Source organism: Mus caroli, unplaced genomic scaffold (genome assembly GCF_978045245.1).
Source record: "Mus caroli unplaced genomic scaffold, Mus_caroli_1 scaffold_17, whole genome shotgun sequence".
NCBI lineage: Eukaryota > Metazoa > Chordata > Mammalia > Rodentia > Muridae > Mus > Mus caroli.
The window spans coordinates 5,199,480-5,221,115 of record NW_028227272.1 but is presented as its reverse complement, the minus strand read 5'-3'; the positions used below and the strand labels follow the sequence as shown (position 1 = coordinate 5,221,115).

The following is a 21,636-nucleotide window of genomic DNA, read 5'->3' as shown; positions in this document are numbered from 1 at the left end:
CTGCCCCAATTTATTATATCACATGCCCATCCTCCTGCCCAGGTTGTCACACACAACATCCCCCAAGTCCCCCCCCCCAATCTCAGGGCATCACACACTGCCCTGCCCCCATTTCTTTACCTAGCCAGTCCTTGCTCATCCTCTTGCCTTCAGGAAAATAGCAACACTTCTAGAAAGCCTTCCTAGATATTCGGTGCCCCCCACCTCCACTGTCTTTCCCTGCCCTGGACCACGGCAGTGACTCTGCCAAATGCACTGTGTTTGCTATCTGCTTTCGTGATAAACCACAGCATCCTGGAGGAAGGGCTGCAGGGTTAGTGTGCCTGTTTTCACCATTAGTGCATCTTGGCTTCTCAGTGAATGCCCGCAATACGAGAGTGGATGGAGAAATCTCTTCTGGAGTGTAGCTCAGTGGTAGGGCTTGCCTAGCCTATATGAGGCCCTGGGTTCGATGCTCAGCATTTGAATAAGCTGGGTGTGGTAGTATATGCCTGTAAGCCTAACACTGGGGAAGTGGAGGCAGCAGGACCAGAAGTTCAAAGCCATCCTCAATCAGCTACACAGCAGGTTTAAAATGAGCCTGGGATGCATGACATGCGGCCTCAAAAATACAGGAAAAAGAAACAGAGGAAAGAGGGAAAATGAATCCCACAGTAAGTTTTCTTCTGAGAAAGAAAAGTGAGTCTTTTTTTCCTCTGTACCTCCAGTTCTCCCCTGTACCCAGCAAAGCTTAGCATACCCGGGAGAGTAGACATCAGTAGATCCTGATGAAATGATTAAGTTCGGTGACCACCCCTCCCCTCCTTACCTTTGTTCCTGGCAATTAGGATGAGTTTATTCCGAATGGCTTCATCGGGAGTGTCGAAGGAACAGAAGGTGCCACGTCCCCTCACTCTGCTGATGAACTGAGGGTACTGGGCCTGCAACAGGAAGGCAAACTGAGATCAAAGCTGGTTACTTGGGTACCAGCTGGCGCTGTCACACCCACATAATTTTTCTGTGGTCGAGTCTCAGTCTACAGCCCCTGCTGGCCTAGAACTTGCTATGTGAACCAGGCTGCTCTCCAATATGCAATGACCTGCTTTTCTTTTTTTTCTTTTCCCTTTTATTGGATATTCTCTTTATTTACATTTCAAATGTTTTCCCCTTTCCAGGTCTCCCCTTCAGAAACCCCCTATCCCATCCCCCACCCACCCACCTACTCCTGTCTCCTGCCCTGGCATTCCTTACACTGGAGCATCGAACCCCCTCAGGCCCAAGGACTGCTCCTCCCACTGATGTCCAACAAGGCCATCCTCTGCCACATATGTGGCCAGAGCCATGGGTCCCTCCATGTGTACTCTTTGGTTGGTGGTCCAGTCCCTGGGAGCTCCAGGGGGGGCGTCAGGCCTGTTGACACTGTTGCTCCTTCCATGGGGCTGCAAACCCCCTCAGCTCCTTCAGTCTCTTCCATCGGGGACCCCACGCTCAGTCCAATGGTTGGCTGTGAGCATCAGCCTTTGTATTTGTCAGGCTCTGGCAGAGCCTCTCAGGAGACATCCATATCAGGCTACTGTCAGCACGTACTTCCCAGCATCCCCAATAGCATTCTGTTTTGGCTACTGTATGTGGGATGTATCTCCAGGTGGGGCAGTCTCTGGATGGCCTTTCCTTCAGCCTCTGCTCCACACTTTGTCTCCATATTTTCTCCTGTGAGTCTTTTGACCTGCTTTTCTCTGTCTCTTCAGTATTGAGATCACTGGAGTGAGACACAGTCCTGGCCCCCACTCTCCATGGTAATGACTCTTAGGAGTAATGGTCTTTGGACATCAGCTGGCTTACAGAAAACATATCACTAAAGGTAACTTTACCTAGTCTAATTTGCTTTTTATCTGGCTTCTAAGATATTTAAAATAACTATGAGCCAGGCATGGTACTATACATCTGCAATCCCTGGACTTGGAGGCAAAGGCAGGAGGATGGGGAGTTCAAGGTCATCCTTGATACAATATCGAGTTCAAGGCCAGCCTGGGCAACTTGATCCCTTTTTTCAATATAGTAAAACAAAAACAAACAAACAAAAAAACCCCAAAACCATATGTGGCTTGCAACAGACCCCATTGGACAGTACAGAGGAGGGAATGACGGCCACATAAGCATTATAGGGGGAATCTTTTCAAAGGAACTTTTGAATTTCATGTCAAGAGACAATGAGGGACTAGGAATGGGGTTGAGATGGAAGAATGGAGCTACCTAGTTTTGTACCTGCAAAGGCCTGGGGATCTGAAAGCAACACAGCTAGCTTTGAACTGCAGGGCAGCAAGCTCTGCCCAACAGTTACCTAGCAACAGCCAGGTATGAGCCTGGTTCACATACAAAGAGACTATTAGGGCTTCTTTCTCGCCCTCTCTGTCTCTGTCCCCCCCCCCTTTATTCCCCTGTCTCCCTCTTTCTCTCTCCCTCTCTCTCTTCCTCTCCCTCTCTCTTTCCATCCCTATCCTTGTCTCTCTGTCTCTTTCCCTGTCTCTTTCTCCACGTGTTCCCGGGTGGCCTCTTCTCTCTTTTCTCTTTCTGTCCTTCTCTGGCCTTTCTTTCTCTGCCTCTACTCCCTTTCCCAGACACCCTTCCCATGTCCCAAATAAACTTCATTTTATGCTAGACCCATCATATGGCTGATACCTTGGGTAGGGGTGCCTCAGCATGGGCCCACTAAGGCACTCCCTCCTACCACATCATGCCATCAAATTGGGACAGATACCTGGAGATCCAGCAGCCCTGTGAGTAGGGTCTTCCCAGCAAGGGCCACATTGTTGAGCAGATCTTCCCGCTTGATGATGTTGATGACCTCAGCCAGCAGCAAGTTCTTGGATGGGTCCCCCAGCCAGGTATTGAAGATCCGGTAAGGCTAGAATGAGACCCAGAATCGATCAGAAGAGCTCACACATCAGAGTACTTCACAGGGTCTGCCCCCATCCCTAGGCACAACTTTCCGTGCCTCTTAGTTTTGATTCCACCCCTTGATTCTGTTCATTCAGACTCTGCAGGTCTCTATGTGGGCCCTCCACTGCCCAGGAGAGAAATTCTACTACACAACAGCCTTTAGCTGAGTGGTGTTTGTTTGCCATTTGAGGAATTCAGTGAGTGATTCTTGAAGTTTCTGACTGTCCCCTTGCCTCCAATGCAAAAAAAAAAAAAAATGTATATGTGTTAATAAACAGTTTTAACAGTCCTGGGAGTGTCCCTGTTGTCTGTGCTGGAGATGAGCACTGGAGAGAGAGACATGGTCCCCACAGGCTGCATGCACTGGGAGGTCTCATGAAGCTCTTCTGAACCTGCCACTGGCTTCTTTGGCACCACCAGGTTCAACTGGCACTGTGTCTTGCACTGTGTCCATGAAGAGCTGGAAGCTGTAAACTTCTGGCAATGGCCATCTTGGCTTGTCATGTCTCTGGTTTATGCTAGGGAGGCGTTTCCTCTCCTGACAAGTCCTTCATGTGGGCAATCCAATCCTGCTGCTGGCACCTGGGATCCCGGGTCCCAGGCCACCTGGCAGCATCCACAAAGGCTGATCTCTGGAAGCTGCTTCTCAGTCACTGCAGGGAACATGATGACACTCAGAATGGCTCCAGGAATTCTCCTCCACCACACCCCACTGGCACTGCGGTGCTGAGTCACATCCAGGAGAGGGGACTGCTCTTTTCTGGGGTCCGTGGAGAGCTGCTGGGTTGCCAGCCAGTATAAGCTTTGCTCCCTTGTTACTGGAGGTCTCTTTAGCTTTGGTCTGCCGGTTCCACAGCATCAACTGCAGGTTGTCCAGGCAAACATCCCCTGTCACAATATTGAGATGCTCTACCTGAAACCAGTGGGCCATGCCTCCCTGTGTGGTTCCCACAGGCTCTCATAGAGAAGCCCACTCAAGTCCCGTTTGTTTTTTGTTGAAGGAAGGCACTGTTTTCATCAGAATCTACTTACATTTGAGCCTCAGAGGAGTATCTCTCCTTTAGCAGGATGTCTTGCTCATCTACCAGTGCATATATAGTCTTCCCAGCCACCTAGCCAGAGCTGCATGATGCCCAGCTGGAAGTCAGTCATGGCCTGGCCTGCACTGATAGTGCTTCGCCCTTGGAGGTGCCCAGCTCAATGGGGCTATGGCAAGGCTGTGATCCTCTGGGGCTAGCCAGAGTCAATCAGTAAGCTTTAGGGAAAGACCCTGTCTCAAAAAAGGTGGACAGCCCCTGAGGAGCAACATTGTCCCTCATTCAGGTTGACCCCAGGTGGGCTGACCTGGCTTGAGCAACCTCACACCAAACCCTGACTTTTTTGTATGTGTATGTGTATGTGTATGTGTATGTGTATGTGTATGTGTATGTGTATGTGTATGTGTATGTGTATGTATATGTATGTAGGGGCATGTGTATGTTCATGTGGGTATACATGCACATTCGTGCACATGTATGTGGAGGTCAGAAGTTGACCAGGCTGAGGAGCTGTCTACCACCTGTTTTGAGACAGGGTCTATCTCCAATGCTGAAGCTTACTGATTGGCTGGCTGCCTCGCCAGCCAGCCTGAGGAAGCTTCCTGTTTCTGCCTGGGATCACAAGCATGCACCTCCATGCCTGGCTTTCACCTGGATGTTGGGGCTCAAAGTCATGTCCTCATGCTTGCAAGGCAATCGGCTCACTGACTGAGCATCTCCCTTGCACCTACACATTTTCATCTCCCACAAAGAAGAGAAACTGAACTAACAGATGTCTCTCAAGGGCTGGGAAGGTAACATTGAATATGTTTTTAAAGTCTTCCAATGACAACCCCACAGGTTGGCACTATTGAGAGACCTGGTGGTCAAATAGAGGCTAATTCCTTAACTGCAGCCACACATTATTTAAAAAGAAGGTTGTCCTGAGAGACGTCCCGCTAAGTGACTTCATCATTGTTAGAGTACCATAATGCACATAAATACACGCACATTTATTTGCACATATGGAAATTTGTGGGGTATATGCATAGTTATAGAGGCTCTGTGAGTCTCCTGACTCTGTCACTAACAGGCTCAGTGACCTTGGAGAGTGATGCGGTTTAAATATAAAATGTCCCCCATAGGCACACACGTTTGAAAGTGTACTCCCCAGCTGCTGGCAGACCTTTAAGGAGTGGGTCCTTGCTGAGGAGGTGGGCACTGGGTTCTCACCTTAAGGTTTTATTGTCCAACCTCATTTCCCTTCTGTTTCCTGACTATGGATACAATGTAACTAGTCATCTCCTCCTGTCACCATGCCTCCTATCATGGTGGATGAAATCCCTTCAAATTGTAACCTCGAACAAACTTTTTCTTAAGACGTCCTTGTCAGGTACCGGGTCACAGAGATGAGAAAGGTAACCATGGCAGAAGCTATACCTGATCTGCCATTAGTAAAGCAGTGCAGAGATAATACAAGGCTCCCTGATTAGATTGTTGTGTGAATTAAGGGACCATCAGAAATAGGTACAGGGTGTCCACTCTACAGCAGTAACTACTGGCATTATTACTGCATGTGACACCAAAGGAAACCTCTGTGCCACCCAGGAATGCCCCTGGGTTCCTCAGGTACAGAAAGAGACCAGTTATGTGCTCTTAACAAAGCTGGGGACACTCACAGCACTTGGCCGAAACTCCTCCTTGTGGAAGAAGCCCCCAGTCATCATCTTCTTGCTGAACGTCATCACATCGGCTGGGTCATCCAAGCCCCAGTGTTCATGGGCCCAGAACTTGCCTGTACAGCCTCCTCCAGTCTGCACCTCGTCCACCAAGAAGGCACAGCCATGCTGTCCCGAGAAACGGGGAGGGAGGAACAGACACTTGTAAGCTTCCAAGGACTCCCCCCCCCCATCCCCTGCAGGCTGGAGCCCAGCTGTGCACCCGACCCATTCCTCAGCTATGCAGAGCACACCAGAACAGTCTGGATCGTAGCTGCATCTGAACATGGTCTATAACTGTCCAGATGGAACAAAACCAGAACCTCTAACACACCCCATAGCATCTCAGTGTTCTGTTGCATGTGGCTGTAGTCCTGGACATGACTATAGACATCAGAGAGCAATGTGTGCAAGCTTGAAGCTGAAAAGTCACCCCCTCTGAGACAGCTGCCACCTCCTCTGCATTACCTAGATTCACTAGTTCCATATGTGTATGTAAACTGGCTCATGCCCCACTTTTCTTATCTATACACTGACTGGTTTCTTATGTCCGTTGCACATGCACCTGTTACTATTTAGTCTCCTGCCAGGGTGCTACTAGGACACTCTAGAAGGGAGGATCTAGCTGGAGGAAGTAGGTCACTGGGAGGCAGATCTCTGGAGGGTTAGAGCATCTCTTGATTGCTTCCTGTTTCATTCTGTTTCCTGTCAGCTATGATGTGATGGTTCTCCTCTGTCACATATATCTGCTGCCATGATGATCTGCCCAAGCATGTGGGGCCAAATGACTATGCACTGAGCCCTTTGAAATAGAGCAAAGTCAGTCTTTCCTCTGGGGCCTTACTCTGTTTGAGTCAAGTATTTGGTTGCGATGATAAAAAGCTAGTACATACAATGCCCACTAGACGAATGAGTTGATATTGGCATTGTTTATTTTATACCTGCTGACTATAGACCACAGTGGACTGCAAGACAAGACAAGGCAAGTTCCAGAAAGAGAAGAGAGGTTGAGGCCACCTCAGGGGTCTCCTAACTGAACAAGTCCTGATGTACTGGCTGGCCGTATGTCAACTTGACACACAAACTAGAATTATCTGAAAGCAAGGAACCTTAACAGAGGAAATGCTTCTATAAGATCTGACTGTTGGTCATTCTCTTAATTAGCAATTTATGGGAGAGGGCCCAGCCCACTGTGGGTGAAACCATCCCTGGGCTGGTAGTCCTGGGCTCTGTAAGAAAGCAGGCTGAGCAAGGCATGAGGAAGAAGCAGCCCTCCATGGCCTCTACTCCAGCTCCTGTCTCCAGGTTCCTGCTCCGTGTGAGTTCCTGTCCTGGCTTCATTGATGATGAGCAGCACTATGGAAGCGAAAGCCAAATAAACCCTTTCCTCCCCAACTTGCTTTTTAGTTATGGTGTTTCATTTCAGGAATAGAAACCCTAAATAAGACACCTGATCAAAACAGGTTTGGGGCTGGAGAGATGGCTTTGTGGTTTAAGGGCACCAATTGCTCTTCCATAGGACCCTGTTTTGAGTCCCAGAACCCACATGGCAGCTCACAACTATCTGTGACTCCAGTTCCAGGGGATTTGATGTCCTCTTCTGGATTCTGCATGCATGCATGAACATGCTGCACAGATATACATGCAAGCAAAACACCCATACACATGAAATAAAATAAGTAAATAAATTAAAAATGAAACAAACATAAAACTCCAGTCGTTTGGAGGCTGGGCTTGTTTGTTTTTCAGTTGCGTCTCACTCTATCACCTGGTCTTAAACTCTCTACATACCCAGGCTAGCCTTGAACCTGTGGGTAATCTCCCTGCCTCAGCCTCTGAAATACAGGGTTATAGACATGAGACATCACATCCCACAAACCTTTTCTTTTCCTTCAGTGCTGAGAACTGAAGCCAGAACCTCCGGCATGTTATACCAGTGCTTTACCACTGAACTACACCCCCAGCCCCGAGGCCTATTCAGCAAAGCAATTTTAAATAAAATCACTCATGCTCCCAGTTCAAGCCTGCCCACCCCCACACCTGAAATGGAACCCAGGGCCCTGTACAAGCTAAGTAAACCCCAACCATTGAACTATACTCTGAGTACCAACGCCAAAGGCTCTGCCCTCAATTACGCCAGTCAGTTTATGCACATGTGTAAGTTGTCATGGGCCCCAGGGGCAGGAGTGGAGCCAACTTTTTGCCCTGGAGAATCCAGAATCCTTGTAGTCCTGTCTGGCTTCGTTCCACACACTCTCACCTTCCTGGCTATGTCTCTCAGCTTCCGGAAGAAGTCATCTGACGCGTGGTTGTCTCCACCCTCGGATTGGATGGGCTCCACGATGATTCCAGCCACCGTTCTCTTCTTTTTCCGATATTTCACAATTAGATCCTCCACCTAGAACCCAGAAGGGGAGTGAGCTGCTCGCAGAGCCGTTGGAACAGGAGTAGATTCCATGGACGGGCGCTGGGATTGGGAGGGGCTGCCGGAACCCCTTGAGGTCATATTGAAAGTACTCTGTGCTGGGCGTGGTGGCGCACGCCTTTAATCCCAGCATTTGGGAGGCAGAGGCAGGCGGATTTCTGAGTTCGAGGCCAGCCTGGTCTACAAAGTGAGTTCCAAGATAGCCAGGGCTACACAGAGAAAACCTGTCTCGAAAAAACAAAAACAAAAACAAAAAAAAAAAAAGAAAGTACGTCTGTGACATTTCCCATGAAAAGTGTGAGGCCTGTTAGGCGCCACACTGTGTATGGGAATGCGCCCCTCTGTTATTTGGACTAACACACATGGGGCGAGTAATTTCCTGAAGCCTCTCTTTCTGGATCAGACTGGCCTTAAATTTGTTATGCAGCGTCTGGCCTGGTGGTGCATAACCCCCTTAATCCCAGCACTCGGGAGGCAAAGGCAGGTGAGACTCTGACTTCAAGGACTGCTTGGACTTCAGAGTAAGTTCTTGATCAGACAGAGGTACACAGTGAAACCTTTGTAAAATAGCTCTGGCTGTCCTGGAACTCACTATGTAGACCAGGCTGGCTTTGAACTCAAAGGGATCCACCTGCCTCTGCCTCCCCAGTGCTGGAATTAAAGGCGTGTGCTATGAAACCAATCGTGGACATGCACTCTAGAGTCTTCTGCTTCTACCTCCAGTTCTGGGATTGCAAGCGTGTGCCACCATGCCAGGTTCTCTATGTGGACATATTAGAATAAGCTACTGAAAGGTGGGCAGAGCCACCTCTCTAAGCTTGTCATTGCTGTTGCCCTGGCTACATTATTCTTACTTGTGTGCAGGGCTCTTTGGCAGACCGAGACAGAGGTTCATTTGAGAAGCTGGTGTAAAACCTCTCTGCAGGGAAAGCAGCCCCATCGTGGCTGTGTTGTGGGCTTGGGGACTGTGTGGACAGAATACTAATGCTGACTGGGGAAGATGGCCCAGGGTGATTAGACATCCCTGGCAGGAGGATGGTGTTCTGAGTCATAAAGCTTACTGAACTAGACACCTGAATCAACAAACGATGATGGTGTATAAGAAGGGTACTCAGTGCTCCCCAAGTGTTTGTGTTTCTTGAAGTCTTGTTCTGACTCAGGTATTATCTTATCAATGATGAACAAGTAATACCATGATAGGTTATTAGTTGTTTTATCAGTATTAAAAAAAAAGCCGGGCTGGTGAGATGGCTCACTGGGTAAGAGCACCCGACTGCTCTTCCAAAGGTCCAGAGTTCAAATCCCAGCAACCACATGGTGGCTCACAACCATCCGTAACGAGATCTGGCGCCCTCTTCTGGAGTGTCTGAAGACAGCTGCAGTGTACTTATATATAATAAATAAATAAATCTTTAAAAAAAAAAAAAAGCCAAATCACACTCAAGTAGTCTTTATGCAGACAGTATTCCAAGGGTTTCGTATGAAGAAAAATCTTTTTTTTTTTTTTTTTTTTTTTTTTTTTTTTGGTTTTTCGAGACAGGGTTTCTCTGTGTAGCCCTGGCTGTCCTGGCACTCACTTTGTAGACCAGGCTGGCCTCGAACTCAGAAATCCGCCTGCCTCTGCCTCCCAAGTGCTGGGATTAAAGGCGTGCGCCACCACGCCCGGCACAAGAAAAATCTTACTACTATTTTTAAAAGTATTAATTTCATACTGAGATCATATTTTGGATATATTCAGTTCAATAAAATGTTATATTCTCACTCCTGGAGCGCCAGAACTGGAGAGGTTGAGGCGAATTTCTGTATGTCAGAAGCCAGCCTATTCGAAATAGTAAGTTCTAAGACAGCTTAGGCTAGAATCCGAGATTCCGTGTCTCAAGAAGCAAATGAAAGATGCTGTTAAAGTAAATTTCATCAATTTCTGCTTATTTATTAAGGCACAGTCTCCTATATTCCGGGGCGGTCCTGAATGCACCATGCAGCTGATCCTCCTGAGTGCTGGGATTGTGGGCATGTGCCACCACACCTGATTTTATGAGATGGCCAGGACTTTGCGAATGCCAGGAAAGCACTCTCCTAACCTCACCCCACCCTAGTCCTCTGTTTACTTTTAAAGCTGCAATAACTAAGAAGTCTACAGTTACTGATATGACCCTGACCCCCCATGGCTTTGTCTCTCTCATTTACTGCTAAATGCCTACCCCTCAGCATGCTGCTTAGTACCTGGTAGGTGTTTGATTTAGTAATTTATTATTGACGGAAATAGCGAATGCTTTGGAGGAAAGCCAACAGAGTTCTTTAAGCATCCGTCTAATAATAATCCAATATAGGAAATAGAATCATTGTTGGTCCAGCCGTAAAGCTCTTCCTATATTGTTCTATTTCTTGCATGAGAGAGGTTAAAGGGGGCTGTTTCTGAGGAAATGGAGACATGGAGGCAAGTCCTCATTCTTTCTAGAGTGACAAGCCAGGAAATGTAAAGACGCTTTAGATCTTGGGAAAGAGTGGTAACTGCAGGACCAGACCATGGAGCCTTCTTCCTACCAGACACCCATAGTGCTGAAAAAAAAAGCTGTTATCCCTTATTGTGAAGTCACTTAAACTTATGCCCAAAGAAATGGTGAGAAATTGGTACCAGACATGGGGAATACATGCTAGATAGTAAACAATGTCTCTTGGGGGCTGGAGAGATGGCTCAGCAGTTAAGAACACTGATTGCTCTTCCAGAGGTCCTGAGTTCAATTCCCAGCAACCACATGGTGGCTCACAACCGTCTGTAATGGGATCCAATGCCCACTTCTGGTGTGTCTGAAGTCAGCTATAGTGTACTCATACACATAAAATAAATAGATCTTAAAAAACCTGAACAAACAACAAAAAAACCAATGCCTCTTGTCTCTTCCCTTACAGGTCTTCATGTCCTCCTTCCTCCTCGGGGAGCACCACCCGTTCCTGCATTTGTCCTCTTCTGGGCTCAAACTCAGGATACTGAGAGAAACAGAGATACTGGAAGGAGGCTATGGGGACCCTAGTTACCTCTTCTAGGCAGCGGGCTTCCTCTTGCTGGTTGTCTGTTGTAAACTCCTCCAGGGGATATTTCAGTCGTGGGAATGGAGCAATGGGCCAGTCAAAGGAAGGGATGTCAATCTTGTGAATTGCTTTGGAGTGTGTGGTCGCTAAGCAACCTGAGCCCAGCAAAACAGAAAAACAGATACTTGGCTTGGATCAATAGCATACAGTGTCCTTAAACAGGGTATGGTGAGTTTTTCAGCCCTGTGCATGTAGAACCCTTGGATGGTGTGTGTATGTCTGCGCACACGTGTGCATGCATCTGTTTTATGATTTATGACAAATTAAACCCTGAAGAGGAGAGACAATGGTTCAAATCCTTGCTCTGTCATTCAATGGCCTTGAGTTTCTCCCATTGCTGAGCCATAATCCATGTTTGCACATGGGCATAATCATCCCCTCTCTTCAGGGAACTGATGGAACTGATCGGGTCTAACCACATGGTTTCCCTGTAGGAAGCGCAGATGGGGCATATTAATATTCTATGCTATTGTTATTATTTTATCAATGTGTATATACATGTCTGTGTGAATGTATGTCATGTTAGTGGAATGACTGAGAAGACCAGGAAAGGCCAGTACACCTTGAACCTGAACTTGCATGTGGTTGTGAGCCACCTGACATGGATGCTGGGAATCAAAACTTAGGTCCCTGAAGAGTATCAAGCACTCTCAACTTCTGAGCTGCCTTTCTAACTCTTTATAGTCTATATTGTAAGAGTGTATTTGTGTTTTGTATTGCTAAAGGAAATTTACAGGCATACTGTTTTTTTTTTCAAAACTTTAAACATATTTTATTTTACATATATGAGTGTTTTACATATACTGTGTGCTGGAGGAGGTCTTCAGATCCCCTGGACCTGGAGTCATGGATGATTGTGAGCTACCATGTGGGTGCTGGGAACTGAACCCAGGTACTCTGCAAGAGCAACATGTGCTCTTAACTACTGAGTCCCCTGTTTTAACGACATTTATTTATTTATCTGCCTATCTGCCTATCTATCTATCTATCTATCATGTATCTATCTATTATCTATAAATCATCTATCCATTATCTATCTATCTATCAATCATCTATCTATTATCTATTGATTATCTATCTATCCATTATCTATCTATCAATTGATCTATCATATCTATCATATCTATCTATCTATCTATCTATCTATCTATCTATCTATCTATCTATCTGTCTAGGTTCATGGATGTGCCAGAGTGTGCATATGAGGGCAATATGACAGCTAATGAGAGTCTCATCTCCCATGTAGTTTCTGAGGATCAAATTCAGAGTAACAAGTTTGGTGACAGGCACTTTACCCATTGAGCCATTTCAGCTCCAAGTGTCCACATTGCAATAGCCTGCTGTGTACACTGCTAACAGTTTGTTCTGAGTTAACCTTTCGCCTAGGTGGTGCCTTGGGAGGACTGTGAGGCTTAGCAGGCTTGAGAAATATGAACACTGCTGCACAGGGAGAGATAATAATGAGGGAAAAGTTCAGGAGGAGATAAGGAGGGATGGACAATGCCAGACCTCAGAGAGGAGGCTGACCCTTGATCAGAGGGCAATGCTGAACTTCAGAATGACTGACACCTCTGTTCTTACTGCCTGTAACACATGCTAGGAGAGGAGAAGGGGTGCAAGCACATGCACACATGCACACTTTTAACACTGTCTTCTAGATACAAGGCAGCTTCTGTCCCTACTCATTAGCATCTGTGGTGACAGACAACATTCTGGGACCATACTGGTCTTTCCTTACCCATGGTCCTCCCGTGGAAAGCACCCATGAAGGAGAGGATGCTGTAATCTGGGCATCCAGGACTCTAGAATGGAAAAAAAAAAGAGGCAGATATCAGTCACCATGATGAGCACAGGGGAGTGTGTGTGTGTGTGTGTGTGTGTGTGTGTGTGTGTATGTTTGTGTATTCCTAGGATTGAAGTTAGATTATCAAGCTTGGAACTAAGCACCTTTGCTGAGCCAACTCTCCAGCTCTGTACCTACCTGGTTAACCATGCAAGTCTCCAGCTCCTCTTTGGAGAAACCTCTCTGCCCTCGTTCCTTACTCTGCCGAAACAGACCAGAGTACATCAGAGACCAGAGACAGGCTGGGCTTTAGCCTGTCTTTTTTAAGAGACATCCCCTCCCCCACCAAGGTGATGCTTAATCCAGACACCCAGAGTATTTTCTTAAGAGTTGACGTAATGTTCTATCATGACAAGTCTAGGTAGGCACACAACACTCATTGAGCTTGCAATGAAATAAATGCAAGTGCTGCTATATGATATATTAATATTTTATTAGCCACAGTCAGGGTTGTTGAAATGGAACAATTTATGACAGAAAAAATTGAGACTATAATCCTTCTGGCAGGAATAAAGAGATTTGGCTGCCAGGCTATTGAAACAATTGACCCCCAAGAAATCGAAATTCCCCCCAGGGTCTCAAATTGTGAGAAAAAAGGACTAAAGCCCAAGGGGCTATTGGAAGGGAACCTGCTTCCTTGAGATGGATTGACAAATCATCAGCACCTTTCAGGAGAGACTGGAGGTGAGACAGTGATGCGATGGGACCACACCCTGATTAGGACTGCCTAGGTATACAGATCTCTGCCCTTCCAGTTAAACTAAAGTCTCATATCTGGACCTGGGAGACAGACTGGGGTATGACTAGACCTTTTTATTTGTCCCTCTTCCCAATGTGGCCACATTGAATAAATTCCCCTGGTTTCTTTTCAACTATTAATTTAACTGGTGGCTAAGCCTGGCTTGTTAGGCTCCATCCTAATAGCTCCATATAACTGCATTGACAGCAGAACCCAAGCCTTTTGTGCCACAACACACTGGGATGCTGGGAAAGCTCCAACCAGGCTCTCTCTAGATTATATCCAAGTGGAACACTCTGGGTGGAGGGAGGGGGGACAGTGCGGGTGCTCCTGCACTGTAGCTCACCCGGTACCACATGAAGATGGTCTTGAATGCATTCTCATTGGAGCAGGAGCCACAGGCCATGGTGATGAGCTGGGACATGCCCCTGGGCGCCACCTGCAGAGGGGGTCCAGGATGAGTACTTGGACTTTGTCTCTAGTCCTGGAGCAGAATCTTCCAGCATTGGTGGGAGAGCTGAGGGGGGTGGGGAGGGAGCCAGGAATGCACCAAAAACAGCAGGTTGGAAGAGTAGGCTCAGACTTTTCCAGTGGAGAAGCCCAGGAAGAGCTTTGAGGTCAGCAGAGAGGAAAGAAGACAAGAGAAACGGCAGCAGAGCCCAGGCCAGGGTGATGTTACACCTGTCCATCTCAGTACTAGCTGGGACCGCGTGGTGAGACTCTCAAACTTAAATAAAAATGTGTGTGTTTGTGTGTGTGTGTGTGTGTGTGTGTGAACAGCGGTCCCTTCTGTGTCTCCTGAGATACCTGCTCTTCCAGGACTATAAGCTGAGGTCCTCAGTGACTTTGATTCCTGTGGCAAGAAGAACTGAAGGGAAGTCCAAGGAGGACCAAACCCCTCATTCTCTTCACAGGACACAAACAGATTTCCCCAGGATGCCTTTTGTTCTGCACATAAAACCCTTGCTTTTCTTCAAAAAACAAATTAAAAATCTTCTTGTGGGCTAGAGATGAGGCTCAGTTGGTAGAACACTTGCCTAGCAGGCACATGGCCTGGATTTAGATTACAAGCCCTGCACAAAATGAGTGTGGTGGCACACTCCTGTAATAAAAAGATCAGAAGTTCAAGGCTATTCCCATAGTGAGTTTGAGGCTATCCGCCATGCGTTTGAGGCCATTCTGGGCTACATGAGACCCTGTTTACACTTCACACACACACACACACACACGCACACACACACACGCACACACACACATGCACACATGGTTTTTTTATGAAAGAACTAAGTAATAAATTGGTCATTTTGGCAAGGCTGTCTCTTATATCCTTCTTTCAAAATATTTTCCCTCCCTCCTCCCCTTATTTCCTTCCTCTCCCCCTCCTTTCCTCCCTCCCTCCCTTCCTTTTGAGATGGCCTCATGTAGCCAGACAGCTACAGCAGCAGCTGCCACCTGCCCACCCATTCTAACTGGCTATGGATCTCATCCTTTCCAGCCCGCTTGGGCCACCTGTGAGGACAGACAGACAGGCTGGAAGGTGGTGGTGGTGGGACTTCAAACATGGGAGGGCTGTCTCCAAACTCACCGACATCAAGGACTCCCGGAGCTTGTCCACAAAGTTCTCTGGAGGCAGGATGCCCAAGGCAGGTCTGTTGATGAAAGTGCTCTGGAAAGGAACAGCAGGCAGACATGTCGGTACTTGGGGACTGACCCAGACCCCCTTCCATGTGGTACCTTTACACGGTTGAGGCATTGGCTAGGTTCTATGATGCATCGTAGGCTCATTGGTTTAATGTAGTGGCTGAAGTTCTCACACAGCACAGCTGGCCTGCTGGTGTTCACTAGTTTAATTATTTTTTAAAAAGGCAGGGGCTGGAGAGCTGGTGTGGTGGGTGTACTGGCTAGTTTTGTGTCAACTTGACACAGCTGGAGTTATCACAGAGAAAGGAGTTTCAGTTGAGGAATGCCTCCACGAGATCCAACTGTAAGGCATTTTCTCAATTAGTGATCAAGATGAGAGGTCCCCTTGTGAGTGGTACCATCTCTGGGCTGGTAGTCTTGGTTCTATAAGAGAGCAGGCTGAGCAAGCCAGGGGAAGCAAGCCAGTAAGGAACATCCCTCCATGGCCTCTGCATCAGCTCCTGCTCCCTGACCTGCTTGAGTTCCAGTCCTGACATCCTTTGGTGATGAACAGCAATGTGGAAGTGTAAGCCGAATAAACCCTTTTCTCCCCAAGTGCTTCTTGGTGATGATGTTTGTGCAGGAATAGAAACCCTACTAGGGCAGTGGGAAAATGTGAGGACCTCAGTTCAGAGCCCCAGAACTCATATCAAGTGTGTGGTAGTGTGTAAAGTATTTGGTAGCGAGTATCTATAACCTGAGTGTCCCTATGTCAAGATGGGAGGCAGATACAGGAGAATCCTTAGACGCCCAGACTAGCCAGCCTGGAGTGCACAGTGGGGAACAAGAGTCTATGTCACAAATAAGATGGAAGGCAGGGACTGACATCTGAGATTGCCCTCTGACCTCCACATGTGCCATGGTGTGCGCACATGCACACACACACACACACACACACACACACTTGTGGGAGTTCTAACTAGGAATGGAGGTATGTTGGTGGAGCTGGCTAATTAACTAGAGGAGAAAAGCCAGACCACCATAAACATTTTTACATCAGTCTACTCCCTACTGCCCCAGCTCCATTTTGATAGATATGGGTCCAGACAATTAATTCCCTCTGCAAGGAAGTCGACAGTGTGGTCAATGCTGAACTGATGCTATTTGTTCCTCATACCTGAGAAGTAAGGGGTTCTGGGAAGGGATTAGTCTGTTCAAAGCTGAGTCTGCCCTGCCCTGTGGCTGCTGGGCTGGTACTGGGGAGACAGCATGGACACATTTCCAAAGAAGTGGGAGGTATTCACTGACTTCCTGGTTCTAATAAAAATGTAGCTTCAAATGGCCTCTGGCTGAGGGTTGGTTAGTGCAAGTCCCTAAGAGACGCAGATGCCTTTAAGAGTAAAATACTGTATTAATATGCCTCTAGGGGCTGGAGCCAAAGCTCAGGTTGCCACCTAGGTAGTGTCTGTCTAGCGTAGAGGGAAGCTCCGGGCTCCATCCACAGCACCACATAGATCAGGTGTGCTGGCACTTATCTGTAACCCCAGAACTGGGGAGATAGAGGCAGGAGGATCAGAAGTTCAAGGTGAACTTACCACCTACAAATTGAATTCAAAGCCTGGCTACATGAAACCCTATCTCAAAAATCCCCACGCAAAAAAAAGTTAAAGTTACTAAGCATACATAACCACTTAAAATGAAGCCTCAACAATTTTATCTTTAAAACAGAGGGGAGGAGCTGTGCCTGGTTTTTTAAAAATTTTTTTCTCTCTTTGTTTTTTATTAGATATTTTCTTTATTTACATTTCAAATGCTATCCTGAAAGTCCCCTATACCCCCCCCCCATGTTCCCCTACCCACCTACTCCCACTTCTTGGCCCTGGCATTCCCCTGTACTGAGGCATATAAAGTTTGCAAGACCAAGGGGGCCTCTCTTCCCAATGATGGCCGACTAGGCCATCTTCTGCTACATATGCATCTAGAGACACGAGCTCCGGGGGTACTGGTTAGTTCATATTGTTGTTCCACCTATAGGGTTGCAGATCCCTTCAGCTCCTTGGGTGCTTTCTCTAGCTCCTAAACAGAACAGCAATGGCTTGTGCTGTAAGATCAAGAATTGACAAATGGGACCTCATGAAATTGCAAAGCTGGGCAAAAGACACTGTCAATAAGACAAAAAGGCCACCAACAGATTGGGAAAGGATTTTTACCAATCCTAAATCTGATAGGGGACTAATATCCAGTATATACAAAGAGCTCAAGAAGCTGGACTCCAGAAATTCAAATAACCCCATTAAAAAATGGGATACAGAGCTAAACAAAGAATTCTCAGGTGAGGAATACCGAATGGCTGAGAAGCACCTGAAAAAATGTTCAAGATCGTTAATCATCAGGGAAATGCAAATCAAAACAACCTTGAGATTCCACCTCACTCCAGTCAGAATGGCTAAGATCAAAAATTCAGGTGACAGCAGATGTTGGCAAGGAGCTGTGCCTGTCTTGGCTCACAGGGGTTCTAGGAACAATCCAAGAGGTGTCAAATTCCTACCCATGACAGTCCTCTTTGCCCCATCCCACCAGGAGGAGATGATCCCACATAGCACGAAACAGAGAGACCAGGGCAGAAGCATGGTGCACCTGGTCACCTACTCCCTGGTGGGCCCTGGACAGGGTCATTCCCCATCCTTAAGATAACTTGTGACTGATCAGATGAGCAGCTGGGCAGTGGCTCTCAACCTGTAGGTTGCATAAGACCCCAGGAAAACACAGAGATTTACATTACAATTCATAACAGTAGCAAAACTACAGTCATGAAGTAGCAACGAAAATAATCTTATGGTCGGGGGCGCATCACAACATGAGGAAGTGTATAAAAGGACTGCAGCGTTAGGAAAGCCGAGAACCGCTGAGGTAGAGTCTTGGGCTGGGTTAGTGGCATCCTGTGGAAAGCTAGTGAATTCAGAATAGTTCAGGTTTTCAAGAGAGCGATGAGGGAGTCACTCTGGGCTCACAGAATGGGAAGCCAAGGACACAGCTGGAGGTCAACCTGGAGCCCACTCCCTTGTCCTGGTGCTGGAGTTGGCCCTCATGCTAGTGACCAACATACCCACAGTGGACTAAGAACAGATCAGTCCTGGGGATTCACCCACACCGGCAGGGATGGGGGAGGTCACAGGGGAGGCTGTTCAAGGGGTGAGTGACATGGAAGTGGACCTGGACTATGAAAGGGATCCACACCAAATGCAACTTGGCATCTTGGCTTGGATTCTAGGGCACATCACAAAGAAAGCACGGGGAAGACTGGCAAGTTCCAAGTGAAGCCTGTGGCTTGGCCCTGATCTGATTTAGCTTGCATCATTTGGGAAATGGCCTTAACTTCAGGAGCAGCTGGAGAAAGGAGACAGGAACCATCTCTGCAGTTTGTAAATAAACTGTTCTCTTGCTATGAATAGGAACATTTATTATAAAGAGTAGGGATCTGGCAGGGTGTGGTGTAGCTTCCTATCAAGTTCAAGTCCAAGGCCGGCTTGGTGCACACAGAGCACTCTAGGCTGAGGATATCTTTCTGTTGCTAGCGTGCTTACCTGCTATGCACAAAGCCCTAGGTTCCATGCCCAGCACTGCGGAAACCTAGTACTAGGTGGCTCATGCCAGAAATTGCAAGCACTTGGGACGTGGATGCAGGAAGCTCAGAAATTCAAGGCTCTCTTTGGCTACAAAGGGAGGTTGAGGATTGCAGGAGACCCTTTCTCAAAAACAGACAAATGAACCAAAGCAAACAAGTAGAGACTCCCTGGGATGTGGGGACCTCTAGACACTTGTCTCTTTTGGACATGATTGGATGATAGGTTCAATGCAAACCTGAACGGTGTCATTGCAACTCTGGACAGAGGAGTCCTAGCAGCTATTCTGGTGGCTTTGGGATGTGCCTTGGGCCATTAGAAGGGGGGCAGATTCATCCTTCTGTTGCTTTCCTGCTTTGTGTCTCCTTCCTGGTGTGTCTAGGAGACATAGAGGGGGCAGGAAGGATGAGAAGAACTGCATAGGACCAGAGAGGTCAGGCAATTTGTCCCAAGACACACAGGCATGCCTCCGGTGTGGGTTTACTGGCTTCTGATAGCATTCTGGGCCAGGCACTCTAGGGACCTCTGCTCAGAAATGCTGATGCTGGGTACCCATTTGCTAGACACAGCTGAAGACCTTGCTGTGTAGGTGAGGCCTTAGGAAGCATTTCCTTCTGGCTCTGACCTGCTCATGAGGCCTGTGATGAGACCAGGCTGAGAGCAAGCTGCTGCCATGGGCTGAGGGGGGAAAGGCCCCCGGAGAGAGACAGGCAGGCTGGCAGCTTGATTGCCTATCTGGGCCCAGAAAAGATGTGGGGGTGGTGTTCTTGCTCGACAAAGCGTGACATTAAGAACAGAAGCTATCTGGGACATGGGGCCGCAGAAACAAATGAGGACACGTTTCCAGAAGGTTTGCCTGTCTCAGAGAGCAGCAATGGGAGAACTGGCTTTGGCTGTGTAGCCTTGGGCAAATCACTTAACAGCTCTGAACTTCAGGGTCTTCATTGGCTAATGGGGGCACTTCTTGCCAGGTACTGGTTGAGAGTCTTTAGGAGAGAAGTCATAGACAGAGTACAGGGCTCCTGGGGTATGGTACAAAAGCATGCAAGTCTCAGATTGGTGTGCGTGTCTTACTAGGCCCACTGTGTGCATCCATCCCAGATATAGAGAAGTCAGACCATAGCCGTTTCTCATGGCAGTGTGACCATGCACAGGCAAGGCCCAGTACAGTGCACAGTGTGGGGGGAATGTATTGAGATGGCCCTAGAGACATATGACCTCGAACCTAGATCGATTCAATGAGACAGTATCCATTTCTGCACTGACATGAAATCACCAGGCTGTGATTCACAGTGGTGCTATTGTGGCCACCAGGGTTGATAAGCCAGGAGTGGGCTGCGGAAGATGGTGGGTAAAGCTCTTGTTGGGCAAGCATGAGGATCAGAACCCAAGCAAATGCTTGGTGGCCTACCTGCAATTCCAGCCTTAAAAGACTAGATGGTAGACAGGGTCCTATAGCAAGCTGGCTAGCAAGACTTGCCATGTCTCCCAGTGGGGAAGTAAGGTGAGGACCAGTCCTTGCCTGGGTGAGACATGGCGGGTATGTGGGGGGACAGGCAAGGTTCCTCTAAGAGCAGGGAGATGTCATTGCAAGAATCAGAATCCTCGGGCCTTGTCAAGTGTTGGGAAGACTGCCTCCGCAGGCAGCTGACACTGCAAATATGTGTGACATGTTTGTTGACACATTTGCTCAGCACCAGCTGCCAAGGCATCTGGGATCTGCACAAGTTTTGAAACAAAGCAGCTTAGAGCACAAACACATCCCTTGTGCCTCTGGCTTCATTGGCTGCCTTCTCAGAATGCCCTTTGTACCTGCTCAATTAACTGGAGGCAAGACTGTCCTCTAGTCTTTCCTAGGCAAGCAGCCCTTCTCATGCCCCCTGATCATGGCTCTTTCCAGAGATCTTCAATTCTGAGTTTAAGAGAATTTAAGACACACACACACACACACACACACACACACACACATGCTTTTTTTTTTTTTTTTTCCGAGACAAGGTTTTTCTGTATATCCCTGGCTTTCCTGGAACTCACGTTGTAGACAAGGCTGGCCTTGAACTCAGAAATCTGCCTGCCTCTGCCTCCTGAGTGCTGGGATTAAAGGCATGTGCCACCACGCCTGGAATGTGTGGCTTTTAAGCATTGTTTTAATTAAATTTGTGACTATCTGTTAGTATAGTAATTGAAAATGAATATATAAGAGCATCAGAATGGCATGGTAGTGGAAGAAACAGGAAAGTAAAATGTCCGTTATTATTATTATTTAATTTTTTAGATAGGATCTCATGTAAGCCATTCTGGTCTCAAATTCAGTATATAGCCGAGGGTGCTCTTGAACTTCTGATCTTCCCGCCTCCAATTTCTCGAGAACTGGAATTACTGATATTCATCACCATTGCTGAATTCACTAAGTGGTGTGGATAGAAGTCAGGGCCTCCTGCATCGTGGGCACATTGACAAGTAAGTGACACCCCAACCTCAGGAAAATTACATCTAAAAAGGATGCTTAAAAGGACAGACCTGGGAAGCAATAGGCTTCGTGGACAGACTCACTGAGTACACCATGGAAGGACACTGAGGACAGACAGGCCTTCTCACGGCGTCCCACCATGCTCAGGAGAGCTCTTTTATCGTGAGGCTTCT

At 47.5% G+C, this 21,636-nt stretch overlaps 1 protein-coding gene and 1 pseudogene across 1 annotated transcript in view; both read right to left on the bottom strand.

Annotated features, from left to right (window-relative positions):
• The window catches only part of Abat (4-aminobutyrate aminotransferase), a 107,568-nt gene that overhangs the window by 4,845 nt on the left and 81,087 nt on the right, over positions 1-21,636 (bottom strand). Inside the window, exons 7-15 of the mRNA XM_021184642.3 lie at positions 15,336-15,416; positions 14,097-14,189; positions 13,150-13,212; positions 12,907-12,970; positions 11,115-11,263; positions 7,914-8,051; positions 5,615-5,782; positions 2,738-2,884; positions 809-920 (exon numbers count right to left, since the gene is read on the bottom strand). Of these exons, the coding sequence (XP_021040301.1) occupies positions 809-920; positions 2,738-2,884; positions 5,615-5,782; positions 7,914-8,051; positions 11,115-11,263; positions 12,907-12,970; positions 13,150-13,212; positions 14,097-14,189; positions 15,336-15,416 (1,015 nt within the window). The remainder of the gene's footprint in view (positions 1-808; positions 921-2,737; positions 2,885-5,614; positions 5,783-7,913; positions 8,052-11,114; positions 11,264-12,906; positions 12,971-13,149; positions 13,213-14,096; positions 14,190-15,335; positions 15,417-21,636) is intronic.
• Positions 2,891-5,593, bottom strand: LOC110311464 (zinc finger MYND domain-containing protein 19 pseudogene; annotated as a pseudogene).